Source organism: Gobio gobio (genome assembly GCF_949357685.1).
Source record: "Gobio gobio genome assembly, chromosome: 13".
Classification (NCBI taxonomy): domain Eukaryota; kingdom Metazoa; phylum Chordata; class Actinopteri; order Cypriniformes; family Gobionidae; genus Gobio; species Gobio gobio.
This window is the reverse complement of record NC_137106.1, coordinates 18089426-18108798: the sequence shown is the minus strand read 5'-3', so window position 1 is coordinate 18108798 and position 19373 is coordinate 18089426. Positions and strand designations below refer to the sequence as shown.

At 35.8% G+C, this 19373-nt stretch overlaps 1 protein-coding gene across 1 annotated transcript in view; it reads right to left on the bottom strand.

The window, feature by feature from the left end:
- Positions 1-19373, bottom strand: part of insyn2ab (inhibitory synaptic factor 2Ab) — a 70266-nt gene that overhangs the window by 8827 nt on the left and 42066 nt on the right. Inside the window, exon 3 of the mRNA XM_079833139.1 lies at positions 15438-15509. Within this exon, the coding sequence (XP_079689265.1) occupies positions 15438-15509 (72 nt within the window). The remainder of the gene's footprint in view (positions 1-15437; positions 15510-19373) is intronic.

Below are 19373 nucleotides of genomic sequence, written 5' to 3'. Positions count from 1 at the left end.
AACGTCTAATGGAAATGTATAGAAATATGCTTGACATATTATGACAACTTGTTCAACCATTTTGCATGTAAAGACTTATGCTATGAACTAATGCCTAAAATTTTTGGGGGTGAGACAATTCAACAGAGACCCAATATAATACATTTTGATCAACATGACATAAGCAACTGATAATATAGGAAACAGCTGAAAATTGTACATAATCATTTGCATGGATGTACACAAGCATTTGCCACTTGTTCAAAGAAATGAGAAACTGCTTTTTTGATGTGCACAAGTGACACAATGATGTGAAGATTGAACAGGTAGCTTTGAGAATTTCAATTCTGATCTGAGAAATGTACCAAAGCGACTGAGAAAAACTGTAAAGCAATGTAAAGGCAGACTAATAGATTAATAGAAAATTATTTGTTGCAAAATATTTTTGAAATTCTAAATAAACATAAATGTCTCACTGTACACACTGTACACTCACTGCTGTGGTGGAGCCGTTGCTTAGACTACATCTGCACTTTAATAGAGCACCCTCAGTGATTTCAGAAGCACCCTCAGTAATTTGATTATGATACCTGTATAATAGGCCAAAGATAAGAGAAGATGGCATACCATGGCCAAATAAAAAAAAAAATATTTGACACCTTTTTTTAAAATATTATTATAAGTTATATTGTGCTTTGTTTGTATAATGTCTGCTGGAATGCTAAAAATGTTCAGTGTTAAGTAAATATTTTTAAATTGTAGTTTTGTAATTAATTATAATGTTTTTTTTTTTTAAAGAAAAATAAATTACAAAACTACAAATATTTCTTTAACACTGAACATTTTTTAGCATTTTTCATTTTGGTGCATCCCTCAAATAAAGGAATAGTTCATCCAAAAACTGTTACTGTATGTCATTCTAAACCTTTATGGTGAAATTTTGGGAAAGAGCAGATTAGACATTGTGGGAAATATCTCCTAATGTTCCATGGAAAGACATTCATATGGATTTGGAACAACATGAGGATGATTAAATGCATTTTCATTTTTGTATGATTTTTAATAAACCGCTATGGGTAGGTGAATGTTAAAATAACTCCAGTTGTTAACATCAAATACAAGTGACCCTGGTTCTTGCTCAATTATTTGCTTCACTGCTTTGCTCTAATGCAGAAACATACACACACATACAGTCAAACTCAGGGGGCTGTAGACATGGAGCTAAATATTTAAATCACAGTAACACTGACATTATCCTTTATACAGGTATACAAACGTTCAGCTGTGAGCTTCAGTCAATGACAGGGGACAGACCCAGCATGTCATATGCCACAAATATTACCTCAGGGGGGAAAAAACTGTAATAAAGCTCAATCTTGGACACAACAATGTCAAATATTATGTTCCAATACGAGTCAAGATCACAATTGATTTTAGAAGGAGGCCTAAAGAATTTGATCCGAGCGGAGGCATGGTGCGAGAGATCAGATGGAACATTTCTGAGGGTTTTACAGAAGTGGATTATTAAGCTTTGTCTGTAATTTTTGCTTGAGCGGTACCATTGTCCATCCCTGCTGTGCACATTGCCGGGTATCTCTGTCACTTCTTATTCAAACTATACCCGCTGGTGTCCATTTGTCTGGATTCATGTGGTGCTGCGTGGACAGGTCAGACCAAGGTGGTGCTGAAAGACAGCCCTGTCATGTGACTGATGGCCACGGTATACTTGCAGCCGCATGTGAATTTATCCTGTCCACTATGCCACCAACAGGATCACAATTAGCACTTCCTCACTGGCTGGCTGCTCTCCCAACTCAGGGCAGGAAATTAGATTTTTGGCAATCAGACAATCAGACTTCCTCTTGTCTTCTGTTTCCTCTCCTCCTGTTTTGTAGAAAAGAACTGATCTGCTCATTAGTGCTGAGTGCAGCGCGCAGTGTTCAGCACCAGTGAGCACCGGCATCCAAACGCAAAAATGTTCACTCTCTGGGTCAGTCCTACAATGCAGTATGATTCTTTTTATCATATATATTTAGGGCTACAAATGTTCTTTAAAATAAATAAATAAATAAATAAATAAGTATAATAAATAAAATAATATATTAATAATAATAAGATAATTGAAGATAACTAATAATAATACAATACAATTCGGACTTTCTTGTACACTTTCCAAACTTTTCACTTTAAAAGTCTCAAAATCTTTCTTAAACTATTATTATAAATTAAAATAATAATAATAATAATAATAAAGCAGGAGCATTTTCACCATATATCTTAATATGTGTATATTTAATATTTTAGAATTATTAAAGTTTTTGTTTTCTTTTATCACTTATCAAGTAGGTGAATATAAATATATCTCCCAAAAACTTGAAGTTCATTAGGAAATCTCTGATCAATATTTCATACAAAAAAAAAAATATTATGGAAATATTAATATAGTTTTAATAGTTTTTTTCCTGTGTACTTTATATTGCCTCTCAACCTTCTGGACTCAAAGACCTCCTGTATTTAAACAGTAATAAAAAATAATACTATTTCCAGTATTTCTGCTGTAATTATGGAGTTTTTGTTAACAGAAACTGGAAGAATTCATATTAAAAAAATTGTTTTTAAGTTGCCAGCCACCACCAGGTTTTTAGATCATTTATATATGAAATATATTAAAAGACAGAATAGACCCTTTAAAAAAAAAAATCAGTTTTAGTTTAGCTTCATGCGTTCCTTTTTTATCAACACTTGAATGTGGGTAAGTTTCGTTTAAAAAAGCAACATTTTGATCTGGATCAGATTCAGTACGATGAGAAAAACACAGATGGAGTAAACCAAGTCCATCAACACCCCCAAAGCTTCACGGGAAAGAGTTAAATGAACCCCAATACATTTTGTGATTCCACAAACATCCTGCAGCCCCCTTGGAAGTTTGCTGAGGCCCCCTAGTGGGCCCCTATATCGATTTTCATCCTGTTCCTCTTTTGTAATATCCTTTTAACTGACATGTGTCACGTGTGGTGATGCGATCCAAAACGACAACACAGGAATTCAGTCCAATAATACTTTAATCCACAAAATAAAGAGTCTCACAAGAACACAAACCAGACTTGCAAACGCCTCAGAGTAAAAAAGGTGACAGTGTCGCGGTGGATGGGGGGTGAATGGTTGCATGTGCTAAGTGCTAAGATTCCAATTGGTCAAGAGAAAAAGTGCTAAGATTCCGATTGGTCCTGAGAAATGTCAATTATAAGAATTATCCAATACTGTTTCGCAATTCTAGCCCGCATGGCATGAAGATGAAGGGCAGCCTACACCCCCCCCCCCCCCCCCCCCCCAAAAAACCCTCTCCAGTTCTCCGTGATTCATGTAAATGACCCAGTTGACCAAGAAAACGGCAATTGTCGCCGAAAAGCGACAAGTTTGCAGGTGTGGACAAACGCTTACCACAATAAATACTGACAATCACTGGCAAAGAAATGAACGAAACAGGGAGTACTTATACACAGAGGAAAACTAATGATCGACAGCTGAACGTAATAAGCAACCAAGGAGACAAACTAGGAAACAATCAAGACTAAACAGAACTGAAGCACAAGAAACACACATAGGAATGAAAAGACAACTAAACAAAACAAAAAACTTAACCTTGACAACATGAACCTATAAGAAGTGACATCATCATGTTGGGACAACAGCACAAACATAAGTAAGTATTAGCTTGAATTCAGTTTTTTCTGTCATTAGTTGATTTGTTTTTATAACAATGTCAAGATTATTACAAATATTAAAATTCCCCTATTGTGCTTTTTTCTAATATTACCTGTCATGTGTGTAAAGCTGTTTGTGAATGTAGAATGTATGCAAGGTTTTAAAGCTCAAAGTAAACAACAAATAAAGTTATCTCCTAAAAGAACAAATCAATTCTGAACTGCCTAAATGAGCCGTCAGCAATTACAGTCTCACTTTAGTTACATATCTACATAGATTTGTAAACAATTTGCATGATGCTAGCCTATGGTCACACTGGTCATCGTCTATTTTGATCAAACACTTCATTTGGTTTGTATTGTCGACATGTAAACTGCAAAAGCTAATTTTCTTTGTATGCACTTCCAAAGGATGAGGATGTTATTATTTTTTTTACAATGATCCCACAGCAGTATAACTTTTTGTTGTGTTCCAATCATTTTACTGCTTGACTGCTTTTCAAATCTCGGCAAGGCCAACGCAGGATTTGCAAAACACTTATCCATTAAAGATGGGGCAGTACCCACTTTATTTGGACCAAATGAATGCAGATTGTCTGTCATACTTACTACCTTGAGTAATGATAGACAATGAGCAAGATTTTGGTTCGCAAACTGTTACATCAGTCATTCATGTTAGTCCTCTGCTAACGTATTCACTGTTATTGTTTGGGTAAGTGTTTACAATTTAGCTGTGGGCCTGGGTTGCTCACACAAGTGTAATAAAGCATTCTTTCTATGAGTCTTTATTATTATAACAGAGTGGAGCACCAATCAGAGTACAGGAAAGGTTTATAGAGACAGAATCTTTGACTGAACGGTTTCAGACTCTTTGAGAAAGTGTTTTTGACCTTGGATACATGCAAACATACGAGTCGTCCAAAACAAGATTAGGAACCTTTAAAATAGCATAATAGGGCCACTTTAAAATCCCCACAAAATCAAAATGAAGTTTTTTGTCTTTTAGTTTGAAAATGCTAGCCTTACTGTTATCTATAAGCTATTGTGCTTCAAAACAAAATGTGCTTTGCATTTAGAAGATATAAGCATTCAAAACTTATGCTCTCTCAATATGTCAATGGTTTTGATGACATCAGTCATCAGATTTTCTGTCCAATCAAATGCTCTCTAGAATCTACAGCATCCTGCCTCCTTCATTATAAATAGACCCTGAAGCTAAAATTGGTCATCTGTTCACACATTTACTATTTTCTATGGTGAATAGTGCAATTGTAAATAGGCAAATTAAGTCTGGTATCACTTTGTCACGCGAACCGCCACAGCCCGCACAGTCTTCTCCCATCTAGAGACACAATAGCACACAGTGGATCAAATGTATCGGACCCATTTGAATTCTCCACAGAATGCTATATCGTAGAACTATACGGAGGAGATTAGGAAGAGAAACGGTGGAAATTGCGGCATTACCAAGCTCAACGTCTCTAGCTGAGCTGTGATATAAACTAAACGCTATTGAATTTCTTTTTTTTTTAAAGATATGTCCCGTCCTGTCTTCTGGTTTCAATGGAAATTACATCAACATATTGAATAATGCTGCGCGTTTCAAGGCACTTCAGTGGGCATTTAGGTATACAGAAAATGCGGGTTTTGAGTCCAAACAAAAATACGTTAGTCAGTTCGATTATAAAATACAATTGTCACTCTAGCTAATAACAAACTTTGTGTGAAAGCAGTAATATTTATCACTCTAAAACAGGACTGACGACCATATTCTGCTGCTGTGTGAATGTAGCCATTGTGATTAACTGCATTTCTCTGAGCTGCAAGGGTGTTAGGCTAAGAGAGAATAGAGAGAAAGAACTGGGACACTTTCCTACATTTTGAGAAATCATCTGGAGCCTGTACAAAGCATACGATTTACCCAGTTTATTCCTGGTTCATAAATACTTAATGGAAACGACTCTGCTTATAATGAGAAATATTGCACCCTTTGAAAGTGAGAGGAGGATATCTGCATCACACCATCTCAATAATTGATGCACGAAAGGCATTTACAGTAATCCACTTGGAAATAAACAAAGAAATATAAAATACCATGTACAGATCCAAATGGAATAAACTGCAACTGGATTTGGCACCATTAATGGGCCTTTTTCATAAGCTCATAGGAGTATTGCCAGACGTCTGTAGAAACCCACTGGGCCGCCGTGAGACGTGACACAAAATAAATGAAGTTTGGAAGGGAAAAGGTGCTAAATGCGAACTGTAGGAATACCACAGGGAGTTATCTTGGACACCTGGCAGAAAAACTGATGGTTGCCACCATTTCGAAACTCTAATGGTTTTTTTTTTTCTTCCAACTGACGAATGAGTCATACCTGTCTCCTGTCAGCGCACCCCGAGGACAGAGGCTGCGACAGGACGACCACAGGTCGGGCTGTTCATTCTGTCGCTATCCGTCTCCCAGTATGTGTCCAACTACAGAGGCATCACAGCAAGATCACACCATGCTGGCTTCACTACTCTGACATATGAGAATATTCAAATAAAGAGAAAGGCATGTACCTGGATGTATAATACAAAGGTGCAAACTTTTTGAGGCACGTGCATGCTGATACCATTTTGTCTTTACATACACATCACATTAGTTTAAAAAAATGTGTGTCAGCATTTTGCATTGCCATATATTATGCAGCTGACTCATTTAACTTATTTTAAATTATTTATCTCCACATAACTTGTTAATTTATTAATTATTTGTCTTCGACAGGAGAGAGAAAGCCATTCAGGTTTCCTGTGATATTTCTATCAATGTTTTAGCAGTGACACCATTAACTTACAGTACAGTGCAAGGCCTCTTTCTGCAAAGTAGGCTTGCTTTTTAACCAAATTTGTGCACATGCTTTAGAGAGCATATTCAGCGAGGCATGTGGTTCAGTGAAGAAATAAGCCCCTGGATTATAAAGCCGATGCTGTTTTTGCCATATGTTCTGGTGCATTGGGCTTTTGATAAGAATCTTTGTAGCCATGTTCTTTGAGATATGAGCACCGAAAGAAAAGCACTAAGAATTGGAGCTTAGTTGAGCTGATGAAAACGTGGAATGAGAATCATCAAGAGAATGCACTACAGGTTCAGTTATAACTAAAAATACCCGCAGTATATGGTGTGGAATTTTTAATCGTTCACTACACGCATGGTAAAAAATCAGGGTCATTCCTTTAATTGATCTTATTTGCGTTTTACACAAAACCGCAAATGGCAGTGCTGACTCGTAATACAGTATATTGCTAGTCTTCCGGGTTTTTTTTCCTACAATACCTTTTTAATCTGCTATTTGCATCCTTATTTTTAATTTTCTTAATGAGGTTGTGTGGTTGGGCCTTTCGTAAGTCCATATTAGCTGAAAGCTGCTTAACTGTTCTTTAATATTATATTGCTCTTTTCAATAAATTTAGCAGTGTATTAATTCAAAGATTAAGGCCAGTTGTGCAGGGCACTGAAATTTAATTTAATTAAAATTAAAATAAAAACTATTTATATACAGTATACTATATTTTTTGTTTACATGTTTATAGTACTATCATATAATATAATATGTCACATTGTGTTTAGTTTCTTTGTCATATAGTAGTTTCCCCTGTCACTGTTCTAGTTCGTAGGTTGTTTCCATGGTTATCTTGGTTATCCATGAATTATCTGCAGTGTATTTAAGCCATCTGTTTTCTTTGTTCTCTGTTCTGTGTTAACATTATATGTTGCTGTGTAGTTCTCAAGCTGTTCATTAAAGTGTCTTAGTATTGTTCATCGTTGTTTATGTTAGGAATGAAGAAACGAAGCCTCTTAAAGCTTTTCTCTGATTGTTTCAGGAAAAGATTTGAAGCATTATGGGCCCTATCATACACCTGGCGCAATGCGACGGCCGGCACGACGAAAATGTTTTTTGCTAGTTTTAGCCCGACACATTTTCACGTCCAGTTGTTTAAATAACAAATGCACTCGCAGCCATCTGTTAACCCATAGACGTGCTGGTCTGAAAACTAGGTGTGTTCAGGTGCACTTTTTATGGCGCATTGCTATTTTGAGGTAGCTGCAATCAACTGCACCATTGACCAACAAAAACTTGGTTTAAAGTCAATAGCACAGTATTTTTTTTGTTATTTAAAGGGCGCATTACAAATATGCGCACATAGGCGGGTGCACAACACACATACACACAGGGACGCGGAGCAGCACACAAACTTTTTAGATATTAAAAATAAAAGATTTCCTCTCTGGAGAAGCGTTCAGTCTTTCCGCTTGCAAATCCCACCATGTAAATACAATAGCGAATATGGCATTGCACAAGCGCAGCTGGCTTTTAAAGGAAATGGGAGATGAGACTCTGATTGGTTTATTGCACTTTACCCCCAAAACACACCCATGACTTATTAAAAGACTAGGTACAACCCTTTTGGACCATGCACCTGGTGCGCCGACCTAGCAAAAGTGGATTTGGACACGCTCTAAGATCGTTAAAATAAGAGTGTCAAAAACAGTGCCACCTTGTAGTCATAAACCCGAGTGCGTAGCTCCGATGTTTTATCGATTAAGCACAAATAAAAGCCTGACAACGCTAAATGGGTTACGTTGATATAATTCACATACTGTGTCAATAAATTCAATGTAATAATAATAACAGTACCAACCAAATTGTTTGAGGCAAGTAAATGGTGCTCTAATTATTTTATAATCATGTTTTTTTATACTGTTTATATTGCAGAATACGATCATGTAATAAATAATGTAAGTACATGGACCTGAACTTCCATAAACCAGTAGAGTAGTGGTCTGGATTCAAACATTCAGACATGCAACGTGAAGCTTCATTTTTCATTGAATATAATATAATATAATATAATATAATATAATATAATATAATATAATATAATATAATATAATATAATATAATATAATATAATATAATATAATATAATATAATATAATATAATATAATATAATATAATATAATATAATATAATATAATTAAAGAAACAGACACCTGATAACTATAAGCGTTCATTGATGCCAAGGTTTGGAACAGAAATACATATTAAATAGTTTGGGTTGAGTGAAGGATGTGTCATTGTTAAATGACATAAAACAACAATGTGGCACAGTATGCTGCAGACAGCTATTGTTAGTTTGCTGGGAGCATGCTGCTCTCTTACAGTGCCTTCTCTGTTTCTTTGAGAAAGTTGTGATGGAGGAACAGTGAGAGCTATCTTGCATCATGCTGGCATCCATTTTAAACCCTGTATAAGTCTGTATAGGTCATGTTGAGTACAGAATGAGCAATGAACTTTGACCTGTAGGCCTCTTCTTTTGTCCAGTAGGATTTGTACAAGAATGTCAAAGTACCAGTATATTAGTATAAAGTCGATACTAAAATAAGAAAACAATGTAATGATATTGATACTGATGCATCTTTATTTTACATTTGATTAAATCTCAGATTTTTAACTACATCCAATTTCTGATTTTTAACTTGAGAACCACAAGGACTGTTTACTCTATTGAGAAATACTCTGAGGTGGACAAAGTATACAAATCAGGTACTTGAGTAAAAGTAAAGATACCAATTTCTTCAGTTCAAAATAACGATAAAAGACATTTTTTTATGAAATATAGTGGAGAAAAAAGTACAATGTTATGCTTTTGAATGTAGTGAAGTAAAGGTTTCCCAAAATAGAAATACTGCAATAAATTACAGATACTATACAATGTACTTAACACCACTGGAAATACTTGAAAGCTGCATGCCATTGTTTTAATTTAAAGTGCCCCTATTATGCTATTCATGCTCCTAATTTTTCCTACAACAGATATGCATCAAATGTCAAAAAACAGTAGAATTTTCTCATAACCACCACATGTTCAACGACTCGACGGATGAATCAATCTCTCTAAATCCCTCCTTTTCACAAGCTACTCTGCTCTGATTGGCCAGATGACCCAGTCTGTTGTGATTGGAATACCACATACAGCACGTGTTTCGGAAGCTAAATGCCCATAACATAACTGAACTTCAGCTCCATCCGGAGGCTTCCTAAAGTTCAGCGATAAGACAAGTTAAAGACAATAACATTATTTATCGTGCACTTTACAACTTTGTAGAACATTTACATTCACAAACAGCTATATTACACACTGCATTAATGGGAATATTTAAAAAAAAAAACACTTTAATATGTATTAAAATATTACATTAAAAAGTAAATATACAGTTGTGGTCATAATTATTGGCACCCCTGGTAAATATTATTAAAGATGACTGTAAAAAATAATTCTGAAATAATTATTTTGATCTTTTATTTTAAAATGTGCAAAAATCGAACCTTTCATTGGAGCAAAATAATTGAAAGTAGGGTGTAAATCACATTATGAAATAAATGCTTTTCTCCAAAACACGTTGGCCATAATTATTGGCACCCCTAAAAAAACTTTATGAGTAAAATATCTCTCAAGTATATTCCCATTAATATTTACATTTTTTAGCACACCAGGGTGACTATGAGCATGAAATTGTCTAGCTATGACTTCTTGTTTCACAGGAGTATAAATATGAGGAAACCCAAAGGCCAAAATCATTCATTCATCACAATGAGTAAAACCAAAGAATATAGTTCTGATGTGCAGCAAAAGATTGTTAAGCTACACAAAATAGAAAGCGGCTGTAAGAAGCTAAAGCATTGAAAATCCCCATTTCCACCATCAGGACAATAATTAAGAGGTTCCAATCAACTAAAGATGTTACAAATCTGCCTGGAAGAGGACATGTGTCTATATCATCCAAATGCACGGCGAGGAGGAAAGTTTGAGTGGACAAAGACTCTCCAAGGGCCACAGCTGGAGAATTGCAGAGATTAGTTAAGTCTTGGGGTCAGAAAGCCTTTAAAAAAATCTAACAACCCCTATAAATCACCACAAGTTGTTTGAGAGGGTTTCAAGGAAAATCCTCCTTACTCATCCAAAAACAAACTCCAGCATATTCAGTTTTCAGACACGACAGGAACTTCAAAAGGGACCTGGTTCTGTGGTCAGATGACACTATAAAAAGAGCTTTTTGGCAGAAAACCCACCAGATGGGTTTGGTGCAAACAGGGATAAAAAGTACCCCATGTCTACGGTTAAATATACTGCTGGATCATTAATGTATTTTTTTTTGCTGGAGGTCCTGGACATCTTGTTCAGAGACATGGTATCATGGATTCTAGCAAATACCATCAGATAAAAATTCAAAACCTGACCGCTTCTGCTACAAATCTTATAATCAGGGTTAGATCTTTCATCAAGACAATGATCTAAAACAAACATCAAAATCAACACAAAAATGTGCCACTGAGCACAAAATTAAGCTTCTGTCATGACCATCCCAGTCCCCTGACCTGAATCTAAAGAAATTGAGTGGGGTGAAGAGAAGAAGCACCAACATGGATCTGTGAATCTGAAGGATCTGGAGCAATTCTGTATGAAGGAATGGTCTGTCTCTGATCTCTTGTCAGGTGTTCTCCAAACTCATCAGGCATTATAGGAGAAAACTCAGAGCTGTTATCTAGGCAAAAGGGGTTTGCAAAAAGTACTTAAAGGGATAGTTCACCCAAAAATGAAAATTCTGTCATCATTTACTCACCCTCAAGTTGTTCCAAACCTGTATCAGTTTCTTGTTTTGGAGAAAAGCATTTATTTATTTTTTTAATCATTATGTGATTTACCCCCTAATTTCAATTATTTTACTTCAATGAAAGGTTAGATTTTTGCACATTTTTAAATAAAAGGTCAAAAGGATAAACATTGCGGATTTATTTTTACAGCCATCTCTGATCATATTTACCAGGGGTGCCAATAATTCTGACCACAACTGTATAAATATATAAATATAAGTATAAATAAATATATATATATGTAGTGGAATTGCAATTGTCACAGAGACTTATGAAATTTCACTGGTATTAGTGTCAGGTACTGAAAGTGGTCTGACCACAAACACAGACACAGACACACAAACACACACACACACACACACACACACACACACACACACACACACACACACACACACACACACACACACACACACACACACACACACACACACACACACACACACACACACACACACACACACACACACACACACACACACACACACACACACACACACACACACACACACACACACACACACACACACACACACACACACACACACACACACACACACACACACACACACACACACACACACACACACACACACACACACACACACACACACACACACACACACACACACACAGAGATTCACTTACCCCAACCAAAGCAGGGCAAAGCAACCTTTCCCCTCTTCACCACTTCATCACTTTGGTAACTATGACAACCACATCATCCTCACCAATACATGTCTCTCTGTCTATCTCTGTTTCTGCTCAGTATTCCTCTCATACTAATGTCACAGTGTGTCCTCTTCTGTAAGAACCTTCCAATAGTAGGTTATAGGGGATCTCTGGAAAAGGCATTGAACTGCAATTTAAAACCATTATATTGCTCATATAAACTCACTGTCCTTCCACTGTGAACTGTTTCTACCGGAGAACCGAAACCAATTACAGCTTTTGCGAATCAGATCCTTCAATTTCATGGTTTGCTTAACAAACAGAAGCACCCCTGAGCAGAACGGATGGATATTCACGATAAACATACAAACAATCAAATAAACAGTCCTTTAATACAGATGTTAACAATTGTATCATATCTTACTAGTGCAAAATCACAAAGTTGGATTGACACTAAGACTTTTTATTTGTTCTTTTCATTTAGTCTCGTTCTCAGAACCGAAATTCTGGCATCATTTACTCACCATTATGTCGTTCCACACTTATTTGAAAAATGAAATAGTTAAAAGTCAATAATATAATACATTTATCAAATATATTTACTACTATAATAATAACAATAATATTTATTTCAAAAATTTTAAAGATTTCATTGTTGATTTTAAATTCCTTTAATTCAACAATAACACCTAAATAATCTGCCAATTACTATATGTGCATGAGAGTGTACGCTTTTTGGTGAATGTGTTTTAGCTTTTCTCTGTAGTAGTGTAAATCTAGCCCTCTCGGCTTGTGTTCAAAAAAGAGCTGACATGCTGATGCATTATAATGCATATCTGTGTGTATTTGACTTCCCTCACTGTGTAAACGGAATTGCATGTTTTTGATTTCTTTTCTGACCCAGGTAATGAATTCCAGGTTGTCTGGTATGCAGTGAAGTGCTGCATTTGTCTGATGACAGATGGCATGCTTTTATGTACATGTCACTGCATTTGATTTCAATGCGTAAATGAATTAATACAAAAATGCTTTAGAGGCAAAACGTTTTTTTTTCTTCCATTTGCCAACATATTGCTGCAAAATAAAACATTAATGAATACAAAGCTGTGTGCGTGCGCGCGCGCGCGTGTGTGTGTGTGTGTAAAATTGTTTGCTCCATTCTGGGTTTCAAATTTATACTGGTTTGAAACGACATGAGGGTAAATAAATAATGACTCAAAGGGGTCATGAACTGCATTTTTTTTTTTAAATGCTCTAATGTTCTCAGAGGTCCATTTTTAATGTTAGCCAGATTTTTACATCAAAATAAGTAATAGGCTATTTTCTATCCTGTTTATGACACTCTCTTTGAAACACTTTCAAAACCGCCATTTGTCCACTGCTAATGATTGGGTAACAGTTTTGCATGTTAAAATAATTGTCAACTGCTACAGAAAGGTGTTTAACTTGTTACATAATTGAGACATTTGCCGACTGTGAAACATTTACGTGCAATACATATGCTTTATAAGTCTTGGTTGTGGCAAATAAAGTTTAAGAACTTGGAGTTACGACAGTTATACTTGACAGACAGGAATACTTAGTGTTTCGTGCAAACTAATTATAAATGAATTGCCATCTTTGTCGTTCATCATTTTCAGTAAAGTAAATGTAAAGTGACTTTCAGTAAAGTAAAATTAAAGTGAGTATCAAACGATCTGTATCAGACAAAGCAATAGTGACCCATGGTAAAAACAAGGTATCTCTATCCTTTTGTTGCTGGAGTAATCCTATGTTTGCATCTCTATCGTATTTACTACTACATGAAAAATTTGAATTGGTGCTCATGAATAGACAGACAATGATGTAGAAGTAGCCGTTGATCTTCTTCTGCCGGTATTGCGTCGCACTATGATTTCAAACTGAGACAAAATCCGAAATGAGTCGTTTTTACAGCTTGGTTTAAAAAAAGGCAGCAGCTATTTGCAATAGATGCTATTTACACTAAGTACAAATAGCGATAGATGCTATTTACACAAAGTGAAAATAATGATATATTCTATTTACACTAAGGCCGCGTGTCCACCAAAGCGTTTTGAGCCAGCTGAAAACGCTAGGCGCTCAGCTGAAAACATCTCGCTGTGGGCGCATGAGAGCGTTTTTTTCCAGTTGAGACTCTTTGCTTTATATGATATGGAATATCCGCAAAAGTGTTACTAGTATCTAATTTCACAGATTTCACAGTTTCTGTATTGATTCTATATAAAAAATGCTGATTCAATGTAAAGTATTTGCTCTGGCTCTTGTTTTAAATTATTTTGTTCCGCTATTGTACTGCTTGTTTTCATCTGTTGACGTACAAGCAGAATGTGGCGGTTGGTCGGTGTTGTATTTGTCCGGCCCCTCCTCCACTCTGATTGAACGGCTAGGTGAAAAGTGACAGTGATGAGCGCTGCATTTTACTCAAAGTTGAACATTCTTCAACTCTCGGCGCCCAGTAAAAAACGCTGAACGCTCAGCGCTTGAGCGTGAAATACGCTACGCTCATGGCGTTTAAAAAATGTGGTGCTCCCATTGAAAACAATTGAATAGTAATTAAATGTTATTTATACTTAATTTTGGTGGATACATACTATTTGCACCTCAGTATTGTTGTACATTAACAGGATGCAATAATCCCATAGAGTGTAAATGATTATATTTATTCAAATTATTAAATGGATTCCGCCTTAATGGGACAATTAAAGCCCTCCCTACACCTACCCCTACCCAATAAATGCTTTTATATTTATCACTTGTTATTTTTAAACATTTCGTTAGGCACTTTATTTCCACTTTAAGAACATTTTCTTAATTTTTATTGAAAGTAAATGCCTTTCCGATGTGATCAAAGATTATTGCTTTTATAACAAAAATAATTAACAGCAAACCCATTCATTTATGAGGAATGGTTTCATAGAATTACTTTAGTTACCTAACTTGCATGTCATATAAAGAACAAACCTAAAGAGAAAAGTTCACGTTTTCCATCTACGAGTGGATTTTTCAATTGGTCTGGTAAAAATGTATGTCCATATACCGCATGCATCAAAGGAACTCACTCAGTCATGATATTTTTCATTTTACCCTTGAAAATTCTCATTGGTAGAAGAGCTCAGGCTAACAGCACAGATTTTATACTCTTCAGTTCTTCAAAGCTCTACTGCAACAGAAACAAATTTGACAATATGATTGGACACTGCAGCTACAAATTGTTTGTTTGGGACATCTGTTCCTTAGTATGCAAAGAATCTTTGAATCAAGGATTCAGTTGCCGCTCTGTGTGAGTGTTGTGCATGGAGCATCAAAATTTGGGCCAAGCTCAAAGATTCAGAAGCAGTATAGTATCAGATTGAGACTCACCTGTAGATGATGCAGGCACTGTTACGACACGTGTCACAGTTGGCTGTATCCTGCCCAGTTCGATATGACAGTCTGTGGAAAAACAGTGTGTGATAAATGTAACATCATGAAAAAGTCATAACTTAAACGGATAGTTGACCCAAAAATGTTAATTCTGTCATCATCATCGAATCACCCTCATGTCATTCCAAACCTGTATGATTTTCGGTAGAACAAAAGATATTTTGAAGAATGATCAAGCCCAAACAACATTGGGCCTCATTGAATTTTACTGTCTGGACAAAAAAAAGAGAAAAACGTTCCATAGAATTTATGCAGGTTTGAAACAGCACAAGGGTGAGTAATTATATAGGGTGAGTAGTTATATATATATATATTTTGTGAAATTATGGTTTCACAAAATATTAAGCAGGGGTGCGTTTCCCTTTCAACGACGTAACTCACTGCTTAACTACCATAGTATGATGCATCATTGAAAAAATCAAACAGCTAGTGTTGTGAACTTTTATCTTCTAAAGTGTAAGAAACTCAGAAGATGAAGACCAGGAGACTTCGGAATCAAACAGAAGTTATTCTTTTAATGAGAACTCTCTGTGCTGCAGGTCGTCCGAAAACAGTCTGACTCAAACAGCATACCTGATAGGTTATATACATTCCAAAGGGGGAGGGATTTACATTGAGGTTGAACAAAGCATGTAAATTAAATATACAGGTTTTATACCCGCCCAGACAGAGTATCACCAATCCTACTCCTAATCAGCATAACTATTCAAACGCATAGAGGCAACGACGGTGAGAGTCTGAAAACAGGTCCGGCAGAAATCTCCTGCTGGAAACTCAACAATCTTCCTTTATACCTCAAATGCTCACTGTAAAACAGGCCCAGCAGGAATCTCCTGCTGGAAAAACCCCAGAATTATTATTTATACCTTAAATGCTAAATACAATGTACTTTCTTGTTTTTGTTTTTTTTTACAATGTACTTTCTTAAATTTGTAATCTTACACTAGTCACGAATGTTTCCTAAAACCATATTGTCGCAAATTTGTCATTCAACCACGTTGGTTAATGATGTCAGGCAGGTGGTGGAGTATTAACTTATTTTATTGAATTAGTTTTAGATCTAACTTTTGCTATAATTGATAGACATGGCATCTGAGGAGTAATTCTCATTTTCTCAGTTATTTTGCTTTATTTCCAGATTCAATCATAGGCTCGTTTTTTTTACGTACAAGAGCTTGTACGCACACTCTTCAAAAACGGTGCTTTAAATCTCTTGACAAACATAAATGACATTTGTATATATTCAAAATAAAAGATCTAGATTGTACTGAGCTTGCTTATTTTGCTCAAGATACGGATTTATTAGGTCCACGTGTCATGCAAACAAGAAACTCTGCTCCTTACCAAGGGTCGAGAGCTGTCGTTCCAACCACACAACTTTGCGATGCGGTTTGCGAATGTTCGTTGGAACTATGGTTTCGGGAAACACAGACTCGTTGAACTATGTTGATAACGACGGTACTTGCGACCATAGTTGGCTAACGATGCTTTTGGGAAACACACCCCTGAACAACAGTTTTTAACATTGATAATAATAAGAAATGTATTAAGCACCAAATCAACCTATTCGAATGATTTCGGAAAGATCACATGGCACAGAAGTAATGATGCTGAAAATTCAGCTTCGCATCACTTGCATTTTAAAATATATTAAATTGTAATATAATTACAGTGTATGTACTATTTTTAAATCAATTACATACAGCTATGGAGATAGCTTTCTTGTTTTAATTGTGTCAAGATTGATTGTGATTAATTTGATTAATGCATATCTGAATTAATTCAATAAAATGTTTTGATTGATTCACAGCCACAATTATTTGTTGAGCATTGGTGCCTTTTATTAACGCAGGGCCTCTTGCAGATTATTGCTTTATTCTGCCCTGTGTCCAGGATTTCTATAGATTATTTCATGATGGAAGACACCAGGATTGAATTCCCTGTATCTATCTGCTGTTCACTCATGGCCCTTGGGCTGCAGCGGCATTAATGTATGTACAAGGGAATGATGGATCATGCACTAGCCTGGCATACTTGAAGTGGTTTTGATATATTATTTGTGTGCTGATGTGACACTGACACATGCCTCGCATTTCTACAAAGACAATAACGGGGCTGTACCCAGCAGCCATGCAGTTATGCATTTTCATTAAAGCTTAATGAAAGCCTAATTGGATCACTTTATCCCTCTGAGCGCTCAAGTGTCAGGATGGTCATTGATATTCTGCATTCAGTTCGATCTGACGTTGCTGAGGAGTTCACAGCGACAGTGGTTACACACATTATGTCCAATAGTAGAGGAGCAATATTTGCTGCAGCCATGCAGCAGGAACGAACAGCACCTGAACTGAGCTTTTACTTTATTTTCTTATAGACTAAAGTGATATTTTTAAGCATAATGATATTTCTACCCTATAGGCTCAGAATCAGGGCACCACAACGCCATGGTAGGATAGAGCAGTACTTAACAGGAAGAAAATCAATATGGTCAAAATTATCTGGAATAAATAGGAATGAGATAAGATTGAACCTTTTATCATGGTAGAAGCACTGGAGAAGAATGCTCCAAAAGGTCAGGGAGGGCAAGGAATTATTGGTGGTCAAGGTGACCCATATGTGATGAGGTCTTTTGGAGCTGTTTGCAAATTAATGTGTGTTTAGTGTGTTCACTTATTTCAATCCAACCCAGCATGAGTTTGTTTTCCCTCTGTGGAACACAAAAGATGAGACTTTGTACATTGTCTCAGTATTTATTTATTTTTGTCCATGAAAGTTAATGGGGTCCAATGTAGCGATATGAATCATCTACAATAATCTCGTAATTGTTGTTTTAACCATGTGCAAGCAGACATTATTGAGTATGTCACTCACTTTGCAAAAACGGATTATTTACTGATATTTTTAATTACTTTTAAAATGACTGATATTTACATTCCACTTGGTTGAGTAAGCAGTCCGATGGCGGTGACTTCTTCCACTGGTTGTGCTGGGTGACACAATGCAGTTGGAAGAAGTCAACGCCATCGGACTGCTTACTCAACCAAGTGGAACGTAAATATCACTTAACCAAACCTCTTTCCAGAAACCTTGGCATTGATGTATATTATCAGTATATGATTTTCTAATTTACATTAGAGATAACAAAACTGATGCTAGTTAATAACAAATAATCTTGCATTTATTTGTTTGATGCATAATAAGGTTTTCACCTTAGTTTCAGAGAAACAACAGTTTAACTTTTTTATAAGATAATGCAACTTTTCCATAGCTACACTCAACTTAATCACATGTATTTTATTCATCTTATGCACTTCATTCCTTTTTCATTTCATTGCGATTAATTGAATGGGAGGCACACTACAGTGTTCCGTTCATTCATGAACTGAAAACAGGATAGACTTATCGATTCTTAGGATTTAGGAATATCTGATATCTGTTCGTAAAAATGAGAATCGATTAAAATCGCGAAATCTCAATTTTCACCCAGTTCTAATAAAGATAGTCACTTTCTTTGTTTCTGAATCAGCCATTTTGAATAAACGATTCAGTGACTTACTAATTAAGCAGTGATTTACCTATACTGGCCTACTGGTGGTTTTAGATTTATATTTAAAAAATTTCTAAATATTCAAAATTGTATCATTAAAACACTATAATGTCTTATTATTCTTACTGTGTTTATTGATAAAAACACTTTACATAACACTTTGACATAAAAGAGACCTACATATAATAAGGTTAGAAAAACAATTGACCGTAAAAGTTTTTTTTTTTATGCCCCTGGAAATCAATTTAAAGGGGCAAATGTCACCCTTTAATGGAAAAGTTGATTTCGGTCACTGCTTTGAACTAAACACTGAAGAAATTCTGAAG